The sequence below is a fragment of the Lineus longissimus genome, chromosome 1 (assembly GCF_910592395.1).
Source record: "Lineus longissimus chromosome 1, tnLinLong1.2, whole genome shotgun sequence".
Classification (NCBI taxonomy): Eukaryota; Metazoa; Nemertea; class Pilidiophora; order Heteronemertea; family Lineidae; genus Lineus; species Lineus longissimus.
Genome location: NC_088308.1, coordinates 11,247,066 through 11,269,224, shown reverse-complemented (window position 1 = coordinate 11,269,224; position 22,159 = coordinate 11,247,066). Strand labels below are relative to the sequence as shown.

General features: G+C 42.4%; 1 protein-coding gene across 1 annotated transcript; it reads left to right on the top strand.

Annotated features, from left to right (window-relative positions):
- The first annotated feature begins 1,326 nt into the window (after positions 1 to 1,326).
- LOC135497116 (uncharacterized) lies at positions 1,327 to 16,291 on the top strand. The gene is made up of 5 exons (XM_064786838.1): positions 1,327 to 1,510; positions 9,926 to 10,101; positions 10,213 to 10,332; positions 10,580 to 10,732; positions 12,049 to 16,291. The coding sequence occupies exons 1-5, from the start codon at positions 1,327 to 1,329 to the stop codon at positions 12,394 to 12,396; spliced, it is 981 nt and encodes a 326-aa protein (XP_064642908.1). The 3' UTR covers positions 12,397 to 16,291.
- The last annotated feature ends 5,868 nt before the right edge of the window (positions 16,292 to 22,159 follow it).

Sequence of the window (22,159 nt, the reverse complement as noted above, 5' to 3'; positions counted from 1 at the left end):
TGATAGGCCTTGGTCTTTCTCAGAAAATCACACGGAACTGACTCTCTGCTTTGTCAATTTCCATGTAGCTTTAAATTAATAGTAAGTCTTCCTTGTTATGACACCTTTTGCGATACCTTTGGTCACTCGTGGAGTAATTTATTCATGAAAATAGACACAGTTTAGCCAGTTGGTGATCTTACTTGCAGAGTAACTTTTACTTCGTGTTCGCACATGGCGTAGGCCTAGGCCAAAAGGCCTTTCATCTGTCGGGTGGAGACAACAGGTGTCGCGCCCAGATTTTTAGTTCGCGTATACTTTTAACTTTGTGAACTTGTATGATAAACTTGTGTCCGAATTATTTGCGAAACCCTCCATCGCTCCGTCATCACGTGGTCTCCGATCACACTGTTCTATTGTAACACTGGTGTTAAAGGAATGAACGTCCTAGGAATGCTGGACCCATACAATAGCTGTGTATTGTCAACGAATGTGGTTAATGGTTTGGTTAGGGTTCGCTACATAATCTACAACAAAGAAACTCGGCGACTCTATTCACTTTAACAAAAGGACCGGACTTAGAAGATTCCGGGGAGATTTGCATTTCTTTTACACCGGTCTTGATTCGTCGAGTGAGTGGCAACTCTGAACCCCCATTTCAGGGGTCGACACTGATGCGACGTACGCGCCGCATCTGCGTCGCATCCTGAGGTTTCCAAAAAATCCCTTGCGTTGAATTCCTGACGAAATGAGTAAAAATCAGCGTCGAATTTCGTCGAATGTCTGAAAATAACAAAGATGATCTTTGTTGAATTCCTGCGTACGGGACCGCCGAACATGCCGAAAGACCGTCGCATGTCTGGCGACCGCGGTCAGTCATCACCCATGCACGTTTTTCCAGCCTCGATTTCATTTGAGCATTCATGTCAGCGCACTTCAAGGATCGTGGCGAGAGGTACGAGTTTACGGTTGCTTTTATACATACACAGTGGACCAGCCAACCCTTACCCAGATATGGGAACAAGTCTAGGCCTATTCATAATAGATTTCGTACCCAAAAATGTGAAATTGTGTGGCATCCTGACGTTCACTGTTCTGACAAGTGAAAAACAGGTGATGCTCTGAAGCTCCAAAAAAGAAGAAGCAGTGAATTCCTGGAGCAAGGATCTTGTGCTCTGGGTGAGAAACTGTCGATTCCTGGACGACCCCATTTTTCCCAGGTGTCGAATAAATGTCGAATGTCTGATAGAGGGGGGGGGGGGGGGGGGCAGAGTTGTAATTGACCGCTGCATGAAGGATGGTCAGAAGGATGGTCACGTGGCTGTCATGTGACCGATACAAAAAGCAATGGCGGTGTGGGTGAAGTATTTTGCTGAGTTTGCAAGTGAGTTGAGTGGTGTTGTGCGTGTCAGCGGTGAAGGCGATCCCATCAAAGAAGTAAATGAGATAATCAGATCTTATGAAATAGCTACACGATCGACTTTCATTAGATACTGGCAGCAGGGATCATCCTTTGGAAAGAGCAAAGCGGGTAAGGACTCTCACCTGTACAGTACCACTACAGTAGGACACAGCCACACACACCCTCCGACTGCATGTAGAAAGTCTGCATGCATTGTAGTACAATACACATGACAATGTACAGGAACGAGTGCTTTTCCAGGACAGTTGGTAAAACTTGCTGCAAAGTCAACATTTGACAAAACTTTTGAAGAAAACTTTGCCAGATATTTAATGGATATTCTAAAAGGCCTTAGTCACAGTATATCACTGTTTCTAATAGGGAGCTCTAGCGAGCTTTATGGTTAGAGAGTGTGTGTATACCATCAACGAAAAAAACTTGACCCGGAACCAGAAAACCTCCACACCCAGGTGACATTCTTGCACGCGAATCGTATACGCTAATGCACAGCAATTTACCTGGGGAGAGATTTTCTTTTTCCAAACAATTCAGCGGGACGCTACGATGTTTACGCACAGAAGTTGCTGTTCGGTTGAAGATTTCGTCAAAACAGGGCCGAATCAAAGTGTAACGATACCCTGGGGCGAATCGAAATGCATTAAACAACAAGCTGCATCGCTGCCAGAGATTATTTTTCTCTTTCCGCGAAGAAATCGTGCTTTGAACTGGCAAAATTCCGCAAAAGATTTTCCGTCTGCTAACTTTTCCGTAGTTTCAAGCGCACCAACATGATCGGTCCGGGGCTGCCCGTTTCGACGACGATTTCGTCAATATCATGGGGTGTGACAATATGTCGACGGTCTGGTTCCATTAATAATGCAATAATCTTGAAAGTACATTGGTCTCAATGTCTATTTCTCCGTTTCCATGACAAAATCCTACCTTGAAACCTGAAACCACTCGTCCACAACACAAGCCATTTCTATTTTCAGAAAGCGCATGCGCACTAACTCAAACGCACGCGCTGACCTCAGGTCTCACAAGCCGGTGCGGAGGCCAGGCCTACTTGCCTCCAAAAATGACGCGACGTCATTTCATGCATACCCCTGTTCCAGCGGCTGTAGACTTGACAGTACCTTACTCTCACACAAACCTATACATTTCTGAATAGCTTGTCTCTTGAAGAATACATCTGACCAAGTTTCAACGTCGTCTAGACTTACAGTCATGCATAGACTGATGTAGCACAATGCATGAGACACCCTGTATATATAACGCAAATTTGAAAAATTTCACCTCTATGCCTTATAACTTCAAGATTAACACCTGATCACCACTGGCTAGTGAGACCTCAAACTATTCAGGACGGGGGGGGGGGGGGGTCGGCTAAGGTGTTTTTGAATTAGAATATAAATCTTAATTACACTTGGGTCTTGGGATCATTATGCTTATCTCCGGGCAAAAATACCTATCCTTCTCCTGTTGTGTTTAGTTTCCCACATTCTCCCCACTTATTTTCTATACTGCGACAGCGTCTATTGGGTCAACTGCCATGATGGCATCATCCTAACTATATCCCCCCTCTCCCACCCACCAACTACTCGCCATCAATCATTGACATTGTGTGCTAGCCAACTGCTTCTTCGGTCAACTGTCATGATGGCATCATCCTAACTATATACCCCCCCCCCCCCCCCCGAGTCTTCTCGCTCACCAGCCCTATTAACGAAGAGCTCCCTATCAAGGCCTGAGCCTTTCTCATATTATACAAAATACATTACGCCTCGTTTTGATCGGAGCGGTCTTGGTATCGTAACCAATGACCGCCTGGGTAGGTATAAAATGCGTGACGTCATCTTCACAAGCAACAATATGGCGGAGTTCCGGACACCAGGCTGGATCATTCTTTGACGAAAACGGCACATATATACCTTTCAAATCGTATTTAATTTGTTTAATTTTGAAACCTTTTAGAATAGAAATTAATACCTCGCTGTCGGCCATTGGTTGTATAATCAAGACCGCTCGGGTAGACCTCAAATTACGTCCAAAACCCTCGGCGAAGCGCCTCTGGTTTTGGACTGCATTTTCGGTCTACCCGACCGGTCTTGATTATACAACCAATGACCGCCAGCTCGGTATTAATTCCTTAATCATCAATCAGTCTTGGCCATCGCGATAAACTGACGATAACTGTGAGTGACTGTGAGGTATCATGTAGGAGCCAGTTTTCGCGGGTCTTATCACTAAGTGCAGATTTACTAGCTTCCAGCGATTCCATAACGCAAAAGCTTATTTATTACGAAATTTGAGATCAATAACGAAATATCGGGGGTGCTGCGTGGATGTTTTAAGCGTGAATTAATCTTGAAATCGCTCACTGAAAGATCGCTGCAGACCAAAACAAATCCGAAGCGGCTCCCCCATTTTCGCGGGTATTGCGCATGCGCGACTGATTGTTGTGTTTCTGTGTCGTGTGCATGATCCTAGGTATTGACCCAGTGTTTTGAACGTAATTAGAGAATTGCTTGCCTGTTTAGGACGCATTTTGGGCGCTTTCTTTGCGGAACGAAATGAAAATCAAAAATCAGAAAATTTCTTCTCTGGAAACGAAGTGACGCGCGAGAAAACGGGAAAAAACAGGTTTTCGCGAAATTGGGGATGACTCGAAATTGGGGAGCAGCACCATACATTATCATTATGCATATTGGGTCCTTGTACATATGCACACAGACTCACAGTCTTGCCCATCGCGGTAAACTGTGACTGACTGTGAGGAACATTATGCATAGGCCTAGTGGGTCCTTGTGCATATGCACATGCATGCATGGAGAATAAAAATTCCACTTTAAAAAAGGGTAGGCCCTAGTCTTAAAACTTCAAACGATAAAAGGAAAAAATACTTCAAAGAAGCTTTCTTTTACCGTCTTAACTCTCTCATCAGCGGCCATTACTCAGAAAAAACGTATTCGTATCGAGTACGTAATAAACACAGTGCATGCGCTTAAACCGTAACATGAATTGCTTTTAAAACACTACCACTACCATGTTAACAAGTACTTAGCGGTTGATGAAAAATATATTTTTAAGCCAAATCGATAGACGGAAATTGGTTATTAAAATCTCAAGTGTATTTGGAGGCCGTTTCGAAACTAACTCGATTTCAATGATGGCTTGATTCAGACAGTCTAAAAATAGGTTTAGAGATTACATCTCCTCGCGAAAACATGTCATTGCATGTTACATGTGTAAACCGCTGACAACAACGGCGCCACTTTGTGCAAAATGGCGCACTTTTTAACCTCGTCAAATTGCCGGGACCAAAAAAGAGCATCAAGATTTATTTTCTTATCTGTGTGAAATTACAAAATAATTATTAATCACCAATGAAATAACCTATATTATTATATTGAGAAATTTGATGTTATTTGTGTTTTTATCTAATCTTTATCGGGTGACACTGAAAGACTTGGGTAAAGAACGATTCTCTGGTGAGGAGATTGATTACTGCACTTGACAATAGTATTGTTGGTGGAAGATGCCAGCTTTGCGATTTTCTCGTCAATAAATAATGTTCAGAATGACTTTATTTCTTAGTTGATTTCGAATTTGGTGCATATAAACACAGTACAGCTGTGGTAGATTCTGTAGATACATGTTCACTTTTTATAAAATTTGCACATAGTCGTAGCGTTCTTTCCGGGTTCTTTGATATGCAAATATACATTTCCAAGTGCTTTCATCTACGCAGTTTTTCTGATATCTGTGCATCGACGTATATATGGCATAAATCCGATTGTCTCGGCCAATATATGTCGATGATTCATTCGACTAGGAGGCCCTAACTTCTTTAAAAAAAGGGTATGAATAAAATTTTAAGTATTATCACATTTCTTATATTATCCAATCATTTAAATGAGCTTTTAAAAAAAGAACTTTGTACACAATCCTTACACAAAATGTATGTGGTTGTGTGGTTTAGCATTATCCTCGCGGTTTTCTGTGATGGCCCAGACTGACCATGAATTCTTTGAAAGGCATTTGTATAAAGGGTTTGCTAATCATTATGAATTGTCTTAGCTACCCGAAAAGTCCCAGGGATATATGTCACTATATTATGTGGAATGTTTTAGTTTTTGTAAAATTGGATGAAATTTGAAGGGTCTTCCAAAAAGTTCCATGTTGTATCCGAACATAGTTTATATGTGACCCGTCACAGCAAAACCATTTCTCTATTGTCTGCCTTTTGTGAAATATGAGCACATCAATTTCTTCCATTATCTCCTGGTGTCATTTAGGCTCATCTTCTGCAGTTCTGTGCAACATGTGCCTGGTTTTGCTGTGACGGGTCACATATTATAAAGTATCTGTAGACATGCAGTGACCTGTGGGCCTACATACAAAATAGTATCCTAGACTATTACTATAATACATGCTATAAGTTCATGCACTTGATTGGGAACAATTTTTACGTACATGTCACGTTACAGTAATGTAAAACCGACAGAGCTGCATCGTGACCAACGGCCATGGCCAACACAAGGCTATGTAAACGTTGTTCCCAATCAGGTGCATGAATCTATTCTATAGGCCAAGTGTACGAACCGAACGATAGTCCTGTATTGTAGCAGTGACTGCCTTTTGAGGCGCGCGATCGCGCCCGCGCACCATCGCGCGCCTGAATTTTTTTTAGGTGAATGAAACATCGCGCGCCTGCCCTTTAAAATGCATTAAAAAATCGCGCGCCTAAAAAATGATTGCGACGCAGTGGAAAGTGATGCTAATTACACAGGGGTCAGTAAGTCAGACATTTCAATTATCGAACTATTTTTGTGCTAAAGACTAGGCCATGATAGACAGAAATTATAGAAACCGGACGCGACTGCTGTAGGTGCACGAGCCGAGATGCAATATTCCCGCCGAAATTATATACTCAAGAGAAGACATACTATACCGGTACTCCGACGTAAATCTCGCAGTTCTGGAAATATCTTTGCGGTAGTCTCGCGCGTACCGGATATAACCCATCAAGCTTTTCTCCTTCATAGAAATACTGCGTTGCGCTCAAGTGCCTTATAAGGCTGTTACAAAATTAACGTTCGACCAATGAGAAAGCCACATTACCCTGCATACGAGGTTGGACGCGTGATCACTTAGTGACAAGTAAAAATAGAATCAGACCACATGTTTCTATATGTCAGAATGCTGCCGTTTGCGCTGTAGTACACGTGTGTTGTCCAAATTTTCGATTTCAAGCAAGTTTAAGGCCAACCTCGTGTCCACCAGACTAACGTTGTCGATGGATACCAGAAGAAAAGTTGGTTGGTGGTAAAAAAAACAGTGCACCTAGGATTTTATGGTGCACTGAAAACCATGCACCTGGCTTTTTCAAAAGGCAGTCACTGTTGTAGTGTAGCCTACTGCATTGTAATGCATTGACGTCAATGATCCATTATCCAATCCGCGTTAGCAGGTCACGTGATGTAAATAAACGCACGTGGTCCACACTTTGCACTTCCAAATATGGATGCTCTGTTACTACTGTATGGTATACAAGTTATCCTTCCCTATAACGTCTTCTATACCTTCTTGTACAACTGAAGATATACCCTACATTTAATCAGGCCCACAAAGGGGTATCACCACAGTGGGTGTGGCCTCTCACTATAGATTCGTGCACTTGATTGGGAACAACGTTTACATACTGTTGGCCGTCGTCACGTCAGGATGCAGTGCAGCTCTGGTGGTTTTACATTACTGTAATGTGACGTGATGCGACGTCTTCGTAAAAGTTGTTCCAAATCAAGTGCAACAATCTATAGGCCTACAGGCCAAATGTCATGGTTGACGCCAAGAGTCGGTTGTGCATCCCCCCCCCTGAGTGTTGGTCTTCAAAACATTGGTGAGTTCTAAATGAATGATTTTCCCTGCCCACAGACTGTGGCAGGCTGGCCTGGCGAAAGAACTTTTGACCAATATCGTTGGGTTTCATAACCATGTTCATTACCCTATCGGGCCTGATTGCAATGTCACCCAATGACGTTATAGGCAAGGATAACCTGTACATGATATATCCATAGATTCATGCATTAGTCTGTACAGAAAAGCCTATTAGTACACTGTGCTCATGAGATGCATGTAGGTACTTTGTTGGCCTGCCCTATGCTAGGCTATAGAGGTTTTTCACTGACGTCACATGATGACGTTGCCAATTGTTTTGCACTGCCATATTGGCTGTCACACATGGTGATGACGTAAAGGAAATGCATTGGCAGGTGCCCGTCAAAACGTCACGTTGTGACGTCATGTTTAAGAACCTCTGTAGGCCATGCTTGAAATAAAAGTTGGTTTTTCTATCGTCTCTGCTCGGTGTATTCATTTATAATAGCATTCCGCGAAGATGACATCACTGCAGCTGCTGCCCTCTATTTCCCCATCGCTGAATTACAGGCAATGTCGGACAAACATGTGGTTTCGTAATGGATTCAGGCTTTCTAACTAGGGCAGTTAGATTCAGTCTGGCACATGTCCGAGTGTTGGAAATACTACATAATTGTTCTGAATATTTCACTCTCTGACTCTATGGTATCATTCATGCTAAAACAATGCAGGGTCAAAGATAATTGACTTTGAAAGAAGCTCAAATGTGTAGAAATAAGTGTCGATGTCCGACTGTCACGTGACTAAAACGTCATCAATATCTTATGCAAATGGCCTTGTGAGCTATAAATAGTAACTTCGCGGAATGCTATTATAAAAAATCGCCATGTTATTGTTGATTGACGTTCATTCGGAATGCCTGTGGATCATCTCAGATAGCCATTTGCAGGTGTAACTAAGTAGATTCACTCTGCCACTCTGGATTTTCAAGGACGGGTATGACCTGGCAACTGGAAATGATACCACAGTATTTGTCTTCTAATTTCTAACACTCCCTCATAATCTTTCATTAATCATAATCCGATGTTTTTGAGAGTCGGCCTGTAGTGTTGTTTATTTGCTATCTCCGACATTATCTGTCAAGATGCAGTACGTACAATGGTCTCACAGTTAAGTTTGGACTTGGAGAGATCCCCTTACCAGGAGGCTAGTCAGTATTGTGTATAATGTTTTATAAACATTGGTAACTGCAGCTTGACTATTGGAAATTCCAGAGCTGAGCGTTGTAGTCTATACAGAATCACAAGTGCATGGTGATAACGGAATCCAACCCTAACAAGAAACATATTGCACATCAATCCGGCACAGCATCCATTGCTTTAAAGGCCTACGCCGTTCGTTGAAAAATTTGAATTTGTAAATTTTGGCATTCGAAATATGTTAATTGCGTAATATACATACTTAATACATACTAAATATGAATTTCACCATTGCCATTGTGAAGACTCATACAAATACTATAAATACCAAGTTTCATCAAATTCGTATTCATTATTAACTGCCCTGCGGCATTGTGTATTTGTGTATTCTATCTAACTGGACCACAAGTAATTACAAACGGTGTACCACTTTAACATGTGTTTGAAATGTTTTATTAGGCCAAAAGGAAACCTGTAGATAATTTCCAGCAAAGAATTGGTTTCTATAGAACTTTACGCCAACCTCTTGATTTGAAGAGGACTGATGGTAGTGGGCATAAGCCTGTTAGCAGCTAGTGAGGCTGATGATGGCTGTGGAGAAATAAAAGGGGTAAAACATGGACTAAAACTCACCAAGGTAAAAATCCCACCACAAGGTTGAAACTGGGGAAGGGGAATCCCAACAATGCAATGCACAGTGTGATAGTACTTATCACCATACAAAAACAAATTCATGCTCTCGATTTTTGCCCTATAGTTTACTGTAGACGAATGCTCATACACAGTCACAATGTACACTGTAAAACTAGGAAAATATCAAAAAGCCTCTTAAGATTTCCAATAGAAATACTTCATTCTCTCTCAAACTGAGTTATTCGCATCAACACTAGATATTGTGGGATTTTAGAATCAATGTCAGACCAGTCCATGTATAATTCATTACCTCATTTAGACATGTAGGCCTCCTCCACAAAAGTGCAAAATGAAACGGCTGGGCAAAGAGAGCTGAAAGCTTAAGGCTGCTCCCAATATCTTTATAATTATATTCATCAATATTGCTGAAATGGTTCCCTCAGTTTTCATCAAATAAAACCACAAACAACTGCTGAGATAATTACCTAAATTATATTGCCTCTTGAGAAAATCCCCGGTCTGCACACCGAGATAAGCATGCATTTTCTGCCTGTCGGCTATATGAAAATGTCCATGTTTTGTTGTAATGCCTAGGCAGGCCTACCTCCACCCTGGCTATAGCCTATGCAGTCCTTCCATATGCATTGCATAGCATTTCTTTGGGCCTGCTCCTCTCCTGACTTGCCGCTTTGCTCGCCCTCAAGTTTTAATATGAGCGTATGAGGAGGAGGGTTTTAAACTCTGCTTTGTTTACTGGGTAAAAGAAGAGAAATGGTCATTAAATCACTCCTTTGATGTTGTTAATCCTACAAACTCTTATGTTTGTTTTCAGATATTTTGCATTCCCGTAGTCAAAAGCCAGGTCGTATCGTTTGGAAACTTGATGATGGGTCTTTTTCTAATGTTCCATTTGTTCATTGTGGATCTTGTGAGCTCGAGTGCCATCACGGCCCAGACCACTTCAAGAAAATAAAAGCAAAACGTCAAGAGGCTGGGAAAAAAAATGAGGTGAGTGCTCTTCCTGATCCTTTTGTCAATCCCTTTAAATTCCTGATCCAGTTGCAAAGGAATGATTCATTAGTGTAGATTTACTAATGTATAAAATGTTTTACTTTTCAGAATGAAGAACATCAATACAGCAAGGAAAAAGTAAGACGAATTCTCAAACAGGGCACAAAAAAACTTGACTGCCCAGCGAAGATAAAGATGAAACATGTGCTGCTCTTCCCAGATTATGAGGTATGAGGTGCTGCAAAACCTAAATATCAACTGCTTGGCCATTTATTCGAAATTTACGGCATCACTTACTTGCAGGAGGAGCATTCATTGCTTACTGCAGTTTTCATAACTAAGTGTTTTTATCTTGTTCATAGTCAATATAGGCTTATGCTGTAAATGTCCATGTGATGAATCAATGTGTTCAGCATCACACATCGCACAGTTTTGATGTTTTCGCAAGTGATTTGTATTATTGTACTCTCCACAGACTGATGGTATTAGTGAGTGGAAACGAAAACAGAGAAGCAAAGAATTGTATGGTCATCTCCGACTTGATCGAAACAACGTTAAGTCAGTTCATGAGATCCATGTCACCCTGCCAGATCCTAAAGATGGACATGTTGGACATGTTGTTGGTCCTGTAAGTATAAATGTATCATATGTTTTGGACCATTATCTTCAGTGCATCCATAATTTCGATTTTGTGACATGAATAAAATGAGACAACAAACTTCTTTATAAAATATGGCCGAATTAATTATTGACAAAAACACAAGCTCGCAGCACCAGACTGCGCAACATATTATAAAAACATACTACATCACAATCTCCAACATCATATGTGACAATTTGAACCATTAAGTTATATGATCATTGCTTATTTCAGTCGTCATTTTTAGCTCACCTCTGGGGAGCTTACGCGGTACTGTGGCGTCCGTCGTCCATGAGCGGAGCACGTTTCGTAACCGCTAGAGCTAGATGGTTAAAACTTGGTGTTTTTCTTTTTCGCAATATGACCTACTTTCTGGCCTACCAGGCGGCCATCTTGGAAATTGTTTTTTGAAGCTAATGGTTGTACGTAGAGTGACGAAATTTTTATGGTGGGTGTATCTAATAAGGTTAAATGAAATATCACCCGGGTTTTTGATTTGACCTACTTTTCAAGGTCACAGAGGTCAAAGTTCACTAAATCTCTGATAAGTGGCACGTTTCGTTTCTATTTGAGCTAGGTTCTAAACTTGTGGGGACATATATCTGGGGACCATCAATTCTACCCCAAATGTTTGTCCCGCTCCGACTTCAAATATGGCAGCCAGGTGGCCATCTTGAAAATTAAACAAAGTCGGATTGCAACCAAATTTCATGTGATTGTACATCAATGTACTCTCAACAACATTCTTGATTTTGAGTCGAATCCATCTTGAAAATTAAATAAAGTCCTATTACCCCGAAACTAATGATCGGATTGCAACTAAACTTCATGTGATTATGTATCTATGTACTCTTATCAATATCCCTAATTTTCAGTCAAATCCCATGACAAATATGGCAGCCAGGCTGCCATTTTGAAAATCCAACGAAGTCCTATTTACTCCTAAACTTTTGAACAGATGTCAACCAATTTCCATGTACACTCTTCAATAACCCTGAAATTCAGTCAACTTTATAACCAAAATGCTATACTTAGATGGTGCCGGTAATTTTCTTTTGTGCCATTGAGCTGAGAAGAATGATATTATTAAATGGAAACTGTTCTCCCTATATCCACTGCAAATGACATGCATTACATAACCCGTGTTGAGCACATGGTCCCTGTACCATTTCATTTGCATTTCAAGCCACCATCTCTGACAAATTTGGTATTGACCTCACCTTGGGGTCACTTCAGTAGCTACCCAAGAAAGGTCCAAGAAAACTTTGCAAATGAATTCCATGTAATTTTGTTCTCCTCTTCAGGATGCACAAATTGGTATAAGATGGACCAGCAAACAACAGAAACAAGAGGGGAATCATCTTCGGGATGTTCTCTCCAGGTTTTGGGACTTGTCTTACTCGATCAGGGATCAAAAAAAGATTCGCAGTGTGCGCCTCAAGTTGGCAAGTGTTCTTGAGGAATTTGAGGATAAATCCCCAGATTTACCACCACTACCAAGTCGCCCGGCACCTGCAAATTTGTGCTTCAACAAGTCTGTAAAAGCAAAAGCTGTGGATAAAGTAAGGAAGAAGTATAAAAAGCTTCCCACTCGTCGGTATGGAATACAAAGAATCCTTTTTCAAACAGACATGGCAAAGTTGCCACCATGATGAAAGAGATGTTTCGTGCCCCTGTTTATGAGACCGCTAAAAAGAGTTCTGCAGGCGATATGACAAAGAAGAGTTCTGCAGACGATATGAAAAAGAAGAGTTATGCAGGCTATCTGAAAGGAAAGAGTGATGAACTATTTGTTGGAACAGCTGTGGCCAAATCAAGAGTGTTTCAAGGAGGTGTCATGGTGGCTATGTTTACGTGTCTATTAATCGCTTGGGAACACGATTTTGACGTTGTGACATCATCAATGGGATTCCGAGTGGTAATATAAGATACAAGCAAGTGTATTTGTTGACATGGACTTAGAGAATTTTCTTGAATATGGCATCCATATTTACTTTTTGGCTCGCCATAGGAGAGTCTATACACCACTGCAGTGTCCGTCGTCGTCGTCGTCTTGTCGTATCCTATTTCAAAAACAGTGGCACGTTTTTTTAACTGCTAGAACCATAATCTTGAAACTTTGTACACAGGACCCCACAGGCCAGGTGACCTTTGAAAATGAATTTCGGTTCGATCTGATTCTTGGCTTGGCCACCAGGCGGCCAGAAGTGGAAACCCAAAAAGTGTGATATCTCTCTTATGAGTGACTCGGTTTCGATAAAATGTTTATGGTTGGTTCTTCCAGCAAGGATACATCATGTATCATACAGGTTTTTGATGTAACCTACTTTTCAAGGTCACAGAGGACAAATTGCGTAAATTGGCCGTTTAAGTGTAACTATGGCATATTTCTTAACCGATAAAGCTATGAACTTAAAATTTGCTACACATAACTCCCTACGTCATATAACCGCTGACACCAAATTTCAGTCTGATCTGATTCTCGACTTGGCCACCAGGTGGCCAAATCTAAATAAGATAAAAAGGGCAATATCTCACTTATTGGCTCACTGTAGGGGAGTCTATTTTGTTTAAAACAACACCGCTGTGCCCGTCATCTGTCGTCGTCATCTGTCGTCCGTCATCATCATCTGTATAATGTTTCAAAAACAGTGGCACGTTTCTTAACCGCTAAAGCTATGAAGTTGAAACTTTGTACACTGGACCCCAGGTCAGGTGACCTCTGACAATGAATTTTGGTCCGATCTGATTCTTGACTTGGCCACCAGGGGGGCCAAAACTAAAAAAGGTAAAAGGGGCAATATCTCGCTTATTGGCCCACCGTAGGGGAGTCTATTTTGTTTAAAACAAGACCGATGTGTCCGTCGTCCGTCGTCGTCTGCATCCTGTTGAAAAACAGTGGCACATTTCTTAAAATTATAAAGGTATGAACTTGGAACTTTGTTCACAGGACCCCCCAAGTTAGGTAACCTCTGGTAATGAAATTCTTTCCAATTTGATTCGTGACTTGGCCACCAGGGGGCCAGAAATGGAAACCTAGAAAGTATGACATCTCTCTTATGAGTGACTCGTTTTCGATAATATTTTTATGGGAGGTTCTCCTAGCAAGGATACATCACATATCATACGGGTTTTTAATTGGATCTAATTATCAAGATGACAGAGGTCAAATGGCGTTAATTGGCCATTTGAGTGAAACTATGGCACGTTTCTTAACCGCTAAAACTATGAACTTGAAATTTGATACTCTTGACTCCCTATGTCATATCCGTCTGATCCGATTCTCGACTTGGCCACCAAGGGGCCAAAACTTGGCGAAGAAGTTTGTTCAGCGAACTGTAGCTTTCAATATCAAAAACATTGTTTATGTTGCGGATATCCTGACAAGGTTCAGCTTCTACAATGTTCACATGCTCAGTTTCGTCTCCATTTTGAATTTGCGTATTTGCTGTTCGTTGCGGATCTTTAGTTTTCCACGTTGGCCACTTTGCAGGATCCTTAATCTATTGCGGTCCATGCTACCAAAGCAGCAAGTTTTCAAGCTGATTGCTCATTATTCCAAGTGTGAGGAGATCAGCTAGGTTGTTTGATGTTGAGCGATACTATGGCTTGGTGAATGGGAAAGAGTTAATATCTGTCACACGATTTCTGACAAAGACTGGCAGTTGCTTCTGGCTTTTAGTACTTAACCAACAAAGAACAATTTGGCTATCCGACCAGAGAATTGTTTTTGAGATGTTTAGGCATTTATGCCGTTGATTATGAACGAACTTGGTGAGTTGTGTGCCAAGAAGTGCGGCCATTAACTCGAGACGAGGGAGTGTCAGTTCTTTCACTGGCGCAACCCTTGTTTTTGCCATTACAACGCTAACTCCATTCACACCTTGTATGTACGTGATTGCGCCATAGCCCTTGATGCTGCTGTCAACGAAAGTGAAGTGTGTACGATTCTTTATCCATGTTTGGATAATATTGCCTTGGCGTTTTGATTCCTGTTGCGCGTTTGAGATCAGTTTCAATGTCTTTCCAAGTGGCGACCTATTCCTGCGCCAACGGCGTGTCCCAGTCAATACTTAATGTCCACAGACTTTGTATGAATATCTAAGCCCATATTAGAACAGTTGACAAGTATCCTAGTGGGTCGTAAATTGTAGAGACACGTCTAACCACTTCCCTCTTGGTGAGGGTTTTGGCTTGATCAAAGGCATACAATTTGTAATGTAACCAAGTGTGTCAGAACTAGTGTTCCATTGTAATCTGAGTATCGGAACAATTTCATTCTTTTGAAGTAGTATTTCTGAACTATTTGATGACCATTCTCTCAACTTGAAACCAGCTATTTCAATCATCTCATTCGAATCTTCGTAATATTTTTCTGCATCCACAACAGTGTCTGTACCAGTTACCACATTATCCAAGTAGATATTTGACTTCAGATCATCTGCGATATCATCACTTGTGTATCCATCCAGATGAGTTCAGATCACTGAGAGGGGTATAGCTAGACTGCTGATTGATCCAAACAAGACTGAACCGAATCTGAATGTTATGAAACCGCTTTCAACGTCATCAGGATCCTTTAGCCACAGAAATTTCGTGAAGTCGCAACAACTTTCATGTAATCCAACGTTCAAGAAAGCTTTTTCGGTGTCACTCGTGAGACCTATAGGATGTGACCTGAATCTGGGGATTCTGATCATGATTGCCGCCAAATCGTTCACGGGCGCCGGCCCTTTCTCTAGACGTCAGGCTTGGTTACATGCTTCGATGACTTCGCACTGCAATCATATACGATTCGGATCGGCATGGTGATGGAATCCTTCTTGACTGGTCTGTGCAGCAAATAATGTCCGGTGATGACGTTATCATCTTCCACTTGCTCGATGAAACCTCGTTAATGCTGTTCAGTGAGAATTCTGTGGTAGACTTTCCTAGTCTCATCTGATAACTTTCTAATCATGTTGCAAGTGCGTTGGACTGTTGTAACTTACAGTGGAACCTCCCTTAGCAGACACCTCTCTAGTAAGGACAACCTCTCTATTAAGGACACTAGTTTTGGTCCCAAATCGGATGTTTCCATTCCATTTGACCTCTCTATTCAGGACACCTCCCTACTAAGGACAGCATTTGTCAGTCCCGAGTGTGTCCTTAATAGAGAGGTTCTACTGTAGTTTGTAGGCTGATAGGCATGGTCATTCTGCCAAGGTAATCTTGCCACGTATTTGGTTCCGCATTTTTAGCTCAGCTGACAAAGTCAGCGGAGCTAGTCAAATAGCTATTCGATTGGTGTCTGTCCTTCCACCTATCCTGCCATCCTTCCATCCATCCAGCCATCTGTAGGCAAAGTTGGGCATTTTGTAATCATACAGCCGAGGCACTTCAAATCTAGCCTTGCTTATAAACACCGCAGAAAATGTTGCTTTCGGAAAAGAATTTGGGCGATTCGACTCAAATTCAGCTCCCAAGGGGGCAAAATGCGTAAATGAAAAAACAATTTTTTGACGCTCTATTCCAGCAGATAAAAGCTCGAAATAAAGTTGAAATGGGTCTTCATGACACAGAAGTTTTGATATAAAATAGATTAGTGTGGATTTATATCACCAGTTGGCGGTAGTGAGCAAAACTGTTGTTTGACCCCGGATGACCCCGCTTTAAATTTCCCGCCGGTTACCTGGAGTACTATCATCAAGAAAATGGCGGTGACCTTTTTATTTCTACCGGAGCGATGATTTTGTAACTGACAAATTTTCTTTTTAAGCCTTTACGGAAACGTATTTTGGTACGAAACTTTACACGTTTATAGAAAAGATCAACGAGAATGTGTTCAAATGCCCTCACAACGATGAGTTCAACAGAATTTGGTCAAAACAACCTTCGAATGGAGTCAACTTTCTTTGCGAAATTGAAGCGACGACTTCATTATTTGGAAGCTGTTATTGACACGACGGTCGTGTCCCGAATGGTTATTGTTAGCACTGCGGACCCGACCGTCGTTTCCGCAATGCAGGCTCCCTTCATTGCGGAAACGACGACGTCGTGCCAACAAGAACGAAATTTGGTGTTGCGTACCCGACCGTGCGTGAATATAAAACATGGACCGGAACAACCTGAATACGGCTTACCGACCGTCGTGCAAGCAGCGATGAAACTTAGTATTGCGGACCCGACCGTACCGTGGCACGGCCGTCGTGGCTGCAAGTCTTACCCTGCATCACTGCGGACACGACGGTCGTGTTCAATAACCTCATTCAAATAGGTCATTGAAAACTTCGCTCCAGATCGATAAAGAAACGAATAAAATTGAGCCATTACCGCAACCGCGCCGTGCCAAGTGTTCCGCTATTTAAATTGCACTGACCTCTGCGTTGGAGATTGCCATTACCGATCCAATCCTTTCCTACCCTAGCGGAGAAATCAGGAACCAATCGATACTTCCATCCAACCTCGTCTCCAGGGGCTCCCTTTAAAAGACACCTGGGGACGAGGTTGGTTGCTTTCCCAAAGCTGTCTACAATGGTTACTATGGTGTTATTGTCCATTGACCCCAATTTATACTAGGTGGGCAGGGAAGGGATGACACTCCTCTATACATGTAGGCTTGTCGAGTAGTGTAGCAGGATGGGGCATCAGGGGAAACCGGCCAAGTCAAGTGGCTTCACCATCTTTCATGAATTTCTCTATCCAGAAGTATTAAGGTAGCAGGAAGGGTTGGGCGTTTGTGGTTTCTGAGTCTGAGGGGGTTGGTGTCTGTTGACTGTGCTTTAAGAGAGACTAGGCATGGCGCCAGTCTCTCTTAAAGCACAGTCAACAGGCATTTGGTCTCAGTATTTGGGTTTTGATTGCCATGACTGTACCCCTGTAAAAGTCAGAGGAGGAGAAGTTTGGAATGATGAAAGCATTGAAGAAGAAGAAATGTTATTATTGAGGAAAGCAAAATTTATTATCAGACTAGAAGGCAGTGTCCTGACTTGATTATTTTGAAAATGGCGGTCTGAACACATTAAAAGGTGGAACATGGCATTTTATCGACTTTGAAGTGTTCCGCAGTTAAAGGGAGACTATAGGCAGCAGCTAGGTAGGCAAGATAAAGTCATACAAATTTGCCAATAGGGGTCAGTCATATCTCTAGGCATGGCGCCAGTCTCTCTTAAAGCACAGTCAACAGGCATTTGGTCTTAGTAATTGGGTAAGTACAGAATCAAGGCAGCTCAGAGAGCAATGATTGAACGATGCTGTGGACAAGTCCAAGGATACTGCATCAGTCACGACCAACTTCTCATCAGAAAGCGTCACCACCAGCATATTCAATGTTTAGTTCCAACCTGTACCAGTCCAATGCACGCCTGTCATGGTCAGCAGTGGTCAGCTTAGCGCGATATGGAACATTCTTCCGAAACTCAAGCGAGGGAGTCTGCTCATTAGCCTATCTCGCGCACTGCTCCTTCTTGTCAAACATCGTAGTGAAATCGTGGTACAGTGGGGCGTCCTCGAGGATTGCAGCTGGTCGGACAGACGTGAGGTGGAATGTGGGCGGCTGCACTTCTTCGTTGATGTGCGATGGCAGATAGCACAGTCGTTGCGTTGCATGACAGCTGAAAGTGAATGTGATATCATAGAACTGAGGCGTTTGCAATGAGACTATAGGCGAAGTAGAAGCAAGGAGTGAAATGGGCCATCTTCAAGTGACTAATATACATAGTAAGGGCACTGGGTGTTGTTAGATTCAGCATTGAATGTATTCCTCGTACAAGCGTGAATAGTGTGGACATACAGTGAGAGGTGAGAGACCCCTATTGACTACTTCTTGTAACTTTATCTTGGATATTATATTAGTATTGAACTTCTAGCCATGGAATATGAAGAAATTGAAGTTGTACTTGTAGGCATGGAATATGAAAAATTATTCAACGGTGAAAGACATTATTCCATGAGGCTTAGCCGTGATCGCAAAGGACGCGACGTGATTGGTTCACATGCTAATGAGGTAATGCAATCATATACGATTCGGATCGGCATGGTGATGGAATCCTTCTTGACTGGTCTGTGCAGCAAATAATGTCCGGTGATGACGTTATCATCTTCCACTTGCTCGATGAAACCTCGTTAATGCTGTTCAGTGAGAATTCTGTGGTAGACTTTCCTAGTCTCATCTGATAACTTTCTAATCATGTTGCAAGTGCGTTGGACTGTTGTAACTTACAGTGGAACCTCCCTTAGCAGACACCTCTCTAGTAAGGACAACCTCTCTATTAAGGACACTAGTTTTGGTCCCAAATCGGATGTTTCCATTCCATTTGACCTCTCTATTCAGGACACCTCCCTACTAAGGACAGCATTTGTCAGTCCCGAGTGTGTCCTTAATAGAGAGGTTCTACTGTAGTTTGTAGGCTGATAGGCATGGTCATTCTGCCAAGGTAATCTTGCCACGTATTTGGTTCCGCATTTTTAGCTCAGCTGACAAAGTCAGCGGAGCTAGTCAAATAGCTATTCGATTGGTGTCTGTCCTTCCACCTATCCTGCCATCCTTCCATCCATCCAGCCATCTGTAGGCAAAGTTGGGCATTTTGTAATCATACAGCCGAGGCACTTCAAATCTAGCCTTGCTTATAAACACCGCAGAAAATGTTGCTTTCGGAAAAGAATTTGGGCGATTCGACTCAAATTCAGCTCCCAAGGGGGCAAAATGCGTAAATGAAAAAACAATTTTTTGACGCTCTATTCCAGCAGATAAAAGCTCGAAATAAAGTTGAAATGGGTCTTCATGATACAGAAGTTTTGATATAAAATAGATTAGTGTGGATTTATATCACCAGTTGGCGGTAGTGAGCAAAACTGTTGTTTGACCCCGGATGACCCCGCTTTAAATTTCCCGCCGGTTACCTGGAGTACTATCATCAAGAAAATGGCGGTGACCTTTTTATTTCTACCGGAGCGATGATTTTGTAACTGACAAATTTTCTTTTTAAGCCTTTACGGAAACGTATTTTGGTACGAAACTTTACACGTTTATAGAAAAGATCAACGAGAATGTGTTCAAATGCCCTCACAACGATGAGTTCAACAGAATTTGGTCAAAACAACCTTCGAATGGAGTCAACTTTCTTTGCGAAATTGAAGCGACGACTTCATTATTTGGAAGCTGTTATTGACACGACGGTCGTGTCCCGAATGGTTATTGTTAGCACTGCGGACCCGACCGTCGTTTCCGCAATGCAGGCTCCCTTCATTGCGGAAACGACGACGTCGTGCCAACAAGAACGAAATTTGGTGTTGCGTACCCGACCGTGCGTGAATATAAAACATGGACCGGAACAACCTGAATACGGCTTACCGACCGTCGTGCAAGCAGCGATGAAACTTAGTATTGCGGACCCGACCGTACCGTGGCACGGCCGTCGTGGCTGCAAGTCTTACCCTGCATCACTGCGGACACGACGGTCGTGTTCAATAACCTCATTCAAATAGGTCATTGAAAACTTCGCTCCAGATCGATAAAGAAACGAATAAAATTGAGCCATTACCGCAACCGCGCCGTGCCAAGTGTTCCGCTATTTAAATTGCACTGACCTCTGCGTTGGAGATTGCCATTACCGATCCAATCCTTTCCTACCCTAGCGGAGAAATCAGGAACCAATCGATACTTCCATCCAACCTCGTCTCCAGGGGCTCCCTTTAAAAGACACCTGGGGACGAGGTTGGTTGCTTTCCCAAAGCTGTCTACAATGGTTACTATGGTGTTATTGTCCATTGACCCCAATTTATACTAGGTGGGCAGGGAAGGGATGACACTCCTCTATACATGTAGGCTTGTCGAGTAGTGTAGCAGGATGGGGCATCAGGGGAAACCGGCCAAGTCAAGTGGCTTCACCATCTTTCATGAATTTCTCTATCCAGAAGTATTAAGGTAGCAGGAAGGGTTGGGCGTTTGTGGTTTCTGAGTCTGAGGGGGTTGGTGTCTGTTGACTGTGCTTTAAGAGAGACTAGGCATGGCGCCAGTCTCTCTTAAAGCACAGTCAACAGGCATTTGGTCTCAGTATTTGGGTTTTGATTGCCATGACTGTACCCCTGTAAAAGTCAGAGGAGGAGAAGTTTGGAATGATGAAAGCATTGAAGAAGAAGAAATGTTATTATTGAGGAAAGCAAAATTTATTATCAGACTAGAAGGCAGTGTCCTGACTTGATTATTTTGAAAATGGCGGTCTGAACACATTAAAAGGTGGAACATGGCATTTTATCGACTTTGAAGTGTTCCGCAGTTAAAGGGAGACTATAGGCAGCAGCTAGGTAGGCAAGATAAAGTCATACAAATTTGCCAATAGGGGTCAGTCATATCTCTAGGCATGGCGCCAGTCTCTCTTAAAGCACAGTCAACAGGCATTTGGTCTTAGTAATTGGGTAAGTACAGAATCAAGGCAGCTCAGAGAGCAATGATTGAACGATGCTGTGGACAAGTCCAAGGATACTGCATCAGTCACGACCAACTTCTCATCAGAAAGCGTCACCACCAGCATATTCAATGTTTAGTTCCAACCTGTACCAGTCCAATGCACGCCTGTCATGGTCAGCAGTGGTCAGCTTAGCGCGATATGGAACATTCTTCCGAAACTCAAGCGAGGGAGTCTGCTCATTAGCCTATCTCGCGCACTGCTCCTTCTTGTCAAACATCGTAGTGAAATCGTGGTACAGTGGGGCGTCCTCGAGGATTGCAGCTGGTCGGACAGACGTGAGGTGGAATGTGGGCGGCTGCACTTCTTCGTTGATGTGCGATGGCAGATAGCACAGTCGTTGCGTTGCATGACAGCTGAAAGTGAATGTGATATCATAGAACTGAGGCGTTTGCAATGAGACTATAGGCGAAGTAGAAGCAAGGAGTGAAATGGGCCATCTTCAAGTGACTAATATACATAGTAAGGGCACTGGGTGTTGTTAGATTCAGCATTGAATGTATTCCTCGTACAAGCGTGAATAGTGTGGACATACAGTGAGAGGTGAGAGACCCCTATTGACTACTTCTTGTAACTTTATCTTGGATATTATATTAGTATTGAACTTCTAGCCATGGAATATGAAGAAATTGAAGTTGTACTTGTAGGCATGGAATATGAAAAATTATTCAACGGTGAAAGACATTATTCCATGAGGCTTAGCCGTGATCGCAAAGGACGCGACGTGATTGGTTCACATGCTAATGAGGTAATGCAATCATATACGATTCGGATCGGCATGGTGATGGAATCCTTCTTGACTGGTCTGTGCAGCAAATAATGTCCGGTGATGACGTTATCATCTTCCACTTGCTCGATGAAACCTCGTTAATGCTGTTCAGTGAGAATTCTGTGGTAGACTTTCCTAGTCTCATCTGATAACTTTCTAATCATGTTGCAAGTGCGTTGGACTGTTGTAACTTACAGTGGA